At 43.3% G+C, this 4,549-nt stretch overlaps 1 protein-coding gene across 1 annotated transcript; it reads right to left on the bottom strand.

Moving 5' to 3' along the window:
* Window positions 1-611: 611 nt before the first annotated feature.
* On the bottom strand, window positions 612-3,755 carry LOC138900041 (uncharacterized). Its single transcript, XM_070186742.1, has 3 exons — window positions 3,737-3,755; window positions 1,262-1,926; window positions 612-1,187 (listed from the first exon to the last, which is right to left on the bottom strand). Exons 1-3 carry the CDS (start codon window positions 3,753-3,755, stop codon window positions 612-614), a joined length of 1,260 nt encoding a protein of 419 aa, XP_070042843.1.
* Window positions 3,756-4,549: the final 794 nt, after the last annotated feature.

Here is a 4,549-nt window from a genome sequence, read left to right as displayed (position 1 = left end):
TATTTCGAGTTCGAATCATTCACTCGACTACTACGCCTACGGGTTATTTTTATTTTGAGTTCGAGTAATCACTCACTCGACCATTACGCTTACGGACTATATTTCTTCGAGCTCGAATCACTGACTCAACTAATAAGCCTAATGGCTACATCACTTCAAGTTTGAGTAAGCGCTCGCTCGGTTATGGAGGCTACGAAGTCCAAATTTGATTAAGGCGTGAATAAAATCTTCACAAGACAGGAAACAAAACATAAGCAAGTCGGCAAAAAAGGGAATGTTTTTATATACAAAATTATTTACATGATTGATTACAACGTAAAAAGTAAGGACTAAGCTTCCTGGTCATCCCCAGGAGCGGTCTCTTTTCTATCGGGCTCCCCCACATTCTTGGATCCGCTCTTACTCCCATCGTTATCATCATTGTCATCATCATCGTCATCGAAAACCAAGGCTTTAGCATCGGTTTCGAGTTCTTTGACCCTTTTTATCTCTTCAGCGAGGTCGAAATCTCGAGCATGGATCTCATCGAGGGTCTTCCTCCGAGATCGGCACTTAGCAAGTTCAGCGACCCAATGTGCTTGAGTATCGGTGGTCTCGACTGCCTCTCTTACTTAGACCTGGGCAGCTTCAGCATCGGCCCGATAGACGGCCACGAGTGCATCCGCATCGGCCTTTGCCTTTTCGGCGTCAGATTCAGCCTTGGCAAGTACAGAGGACAACCGAGCCTCGAGCTCCTCTATTCCTCTTGCTTGGACCCAGCTTTTCTCCTTTATTTTTCGAAGTTGGTTTTCGGCCGATGACAATTGGGCTCGAGCAGTTTCTTTATCTATAGCAAAGTGGTCCATTCCTTCTTTCCACTTCAAAGACTCCGCTCTTATCACATCAACTTCTTCACGGAGTTTTCTGATGATCTCAATTTTTTGCTGCAGCTGTGAGACCGAAAGATTAGCCATCATTCCGGTATCAAGCCCATAGGCTTTTAAAAGCATTATTACCTGCTCGGATAGATTGATCTGATCTTGGTGAGCCCTGGCCAACTCAACTTGGAGGTCTTTTATTTCCTCTCCCCTTTGGCCCAAAAGGAGCTTTAAGGAGTTCCTCTCCTCCGTAACTCGTTGAAACTCGGCCTCGTATCGACGTAGCTCGGTTCGGGGCTGAGAACATGATTCTCGATGAACTGCCGTGACCTGCAAATAAAGAAGAAACGAAGTCAGAAAAGAAAAACAAACTTAAAGGTAACGCCATATGATTTAAGGCCTACCTGATTCAACGCCTGCTGCACTTCGTGAAAAAGATCTGATGCGTCACTTGCACCGGCAGTGTCTTCGACGCCGATGAACATGTCACGAAAAGGATCCTCTCCATCATAAGGCCTATCTAATTCGAGAGACCCCAAAGCTTGGGTTTCCCAAATCGCCCTTGCGGAAAAGGCAGGGAAGGTGGGCGAGCCTTCGATTGCTACTACCCCCAATGAGTTATCTGGGGCATTCTCTTCGGTTCGAAAAAATTCGGGAAGAGCCCCTTCAGACATATCCCCCATCCGTCGGCTTCGATGGGAAACATCTTCGATCTCCAGCAACTTGGGGACTCTACCCGAGTCTCTCTCCGATATATCCTCAGTTCGAGGCGGAGCCTTATGAACCACCATCGATCCAGCTGCCTGTGGAGCGTCGGTGGTTTTCTTTGTTCGGGCCACCAGAGCATACCCATCATTCTCTTTTTCTTCCTCTTCTCCATCCCTCAGACGCAAAACTGATTCTACGGTCAAAGGAATGGTATTCTTGTTCGGCTTACAAGCCGTCCTCTTCTTCGGTTTTTTATCTTCGAGGACATGGGCTCTTTTCCTCTTATTTTCGTTCACCGGCTTTGGGACGGAGGCCGAAGCCTCTTCCTCGACAGACGAGGGCCTCAAAACCGCATCCTTGCCTACACTTGCATACGGAAAAGTTTATTGAAGTATGTGAAAAGCATCTTATTCGAATTACCAAAAGATACGAGAGAGGTGTTCACCGTGATTTTTGGCCTCCTATCGGCCCTTTGACAAGTCGCGCCATGAGCGCTCGGCATATGAGGAGGTCGAAACCAGATCAGGTACCCAGTTCTTGAGATCGGGCACTGCGCCGGGCATCCAGGGAATTGCTGCATCACAAAAGGGGAATATTGGTGAGAAAAGAAATGAAAGAACAAAATAATAGGAGATAACAACAGAATTACACTTACGCTTCATGTTCCACTCCTCGGGAAAAGGCATCTTTTCGGTCGGGATCAGGTCCGAAGTCCTCACTCGAACGAAACGACCCATCCAGCCTCGATCCTTATCCTCATCTATACTCGAGAACAAAGCCTTGGTAGCTCGACGTTGGAGTTTTATTAACCCTCCTCGAAAAAGGCGAGGACGGTATAATCGGACAAGATAATCGAGGGTGAAAGGCATCCCCTTGATTTTACTTACAAAATATCGGATCAAAATAACGATCCGCCAAAAGGAAGGATATATCTGACCTAGGGTTATTAAGTATTTACGATAAAAATCTATGATAACAGGGTCGAGGGGGCCTAACGTAAAAGGGTAAGTATACACGCTTAAAAACCCTCTCACGTGAGTAGTAATATCCTCTTCAGGAGACGGCACTACCACCTCTTTGTTCTCCCAGTTACAATCTCTTTTTATTCGCTCTATGTGCTCCCGGGTTATCGAACAAGTATATCTCGATACGGGTTCACATCAGCCAGGAACCGGCGAACCTTTATCAAGTTTGAAATCGAAGGTAAGAATACACGCCGCCGGAACGCACTCCTCAGGACGAGGATCCACCGGTGTTTTATCGGCGGCAGATTGGGAAGAAGAAGCTTTTTCTTTTTGGGGGACGATTTTGGATGTCTTCACTATTTTGGATTTAAAGAAGGTGACAAAGATTTGGTAATTTGGAAGAAAACTTTTGCAAAGAGGAATCACATATTTGCGTGTAAACTCAGAGAATACAAAAGAGAAATTGGAAAATTTGGAAGGTTGAAGATGTAAAAGTGATAAATGACTAAAGGAAGGGTTATTTATAGGTTTAAGCAATGGCGGTTCAGTGTCCGTCTGACATGCATTAAATACCTTGAAAGACTAAAATGACGGAACAGCTGTCACGTGCGTCATGGTCGAGCCCAATGTAAACGTCAGCTTATTATCCGATCGAGCCGTTGAAAAAATCATATCGTTTCTCACCACATTCTTCCTGAGAAATGAGGGGACTATCTGTATATGGTCGAAATAGATTTCGGCCTTCGTACGATTGATCGAGTTCGAAACATAATCGATCGAAGTAAGACTTCGAGATGGGTTCCGAAGATGGTATAAACAAGCTTCGAGTCCGCGGGGCCGATCAATGTCGAGCTCGATATTATTATCAAGCTCAAATCCAAATCGAACTATGATGCAAAGTAAAGTTGTCGAGCTTATGATCCAGAGACCGACCAACATTGTCCCCGAATCAATTCAAGGGTCCGAGTCAGAATCGAGCTTAAGCCATGATCGAGAGCTCGAGTCAAGACTGAAAAACTCGAGTCAATATCGAGCTCATAGACAAGAGCCGTTGCAATCCCACTAGAGGAGAGAATCTTGTCAGAAATTGTGGGAAAGCTGATTTATCACGGGTCTCCCACTACGCATTTTTTTTATATCTAAAGTAAGATCCCTCTACTATAAAGGGGATGATTATCATTTCTGTAGACAGAAATTTTTGCTAACATTGTAATCCAAGCACCATATTCTCCTATAGTGAAGAGTTGTTCTTTCAAGTTTCTTAATTTGATCCCACTTGTTTAGTCCTAAAATTCATCTTTTTTACAATCTTGTCTATTTTTGTATTTTTCGCAATCCATACTTGATATTTCCATTTATCCTTGCGATTTGTATTACGTTGCACCACGTATCCTTAGAACTGCGTACAAATTTAACTCTATCCATTTTCGGGTAAACAAATGTCATGTTTTCTGTTATAATATTATTTTAAAATTCAAAAAAAATAATTATTAGATTGTAATGTATCTAAACTTTTGTTTAGTGTATAATAAATGCGTCAATTGAGTTGTAGTTCATAATACAAGAGCTTGTTTATTAAAAGCTTACAACATGCTTGTAACCAATCTTGGACGAAACGAAGCAATTGTTCGGTTGCCAATATTTCAACTAGTCAGGAAACATGAATAGTCACTTGAAAAAGCTAGCAACTTTCTCCTATCTGTGCCTATAAATTCAATCTCAAGCAAGGAAAAAAATTTCACTTCATCATCATCTCACTCATCAGCAAAAAAATAGTTGCAAAAAAAATCCGCCAAGGAGAGTCCCCTGCCAAGACTGTCTACAAATAAGAGTCGATCTTAATCGGCTTGTACGCCAATTAATAGAAGATGAAATGCGCCAAGAGATAAAAATCAGGCGCATTGCCCGCATGCTTCAAGCACTCCTCACCGTGCTCGGGTTGAACTTCAATGACTACATCAGCCCTCTAGTTCCCCTTCCTGTGGCGCTGATTAGTTTTTTCTTTTATTTTTTTAGTAT

This window comes from Nicotiana tomentosiformis, chromosome 10 (genome assembly GCF_000390325.3).
Source record: "Nicotiana tomentosiformis chromosome 10, ASM39032v3, whole genome shotgun sequence".
Lineage (NCBI taxonomy): Eukaryota > Viridiplantae > Streptophyta > Magnoliopsida > Solanales > Solanaceae > Nicotiana > Nicotiana tomentosiformis.
This window is presented reverse-complemented; position numbering and strand designations above follow the sequence as displayed.

What these genes read in the sequence shown, in the direction of transcription:
- LOC138900041 (XM_070186742.1), bottom strand. An exon ending in TGCAGCAGGCGTTGAATCAG is followed by an intron (nt 1,188 to 1,261) that starts GTAGGCCTTAAA and finishes CTTTATTTGCAG; the next exon opens with GTCACGGCAGTTCATCGAGA.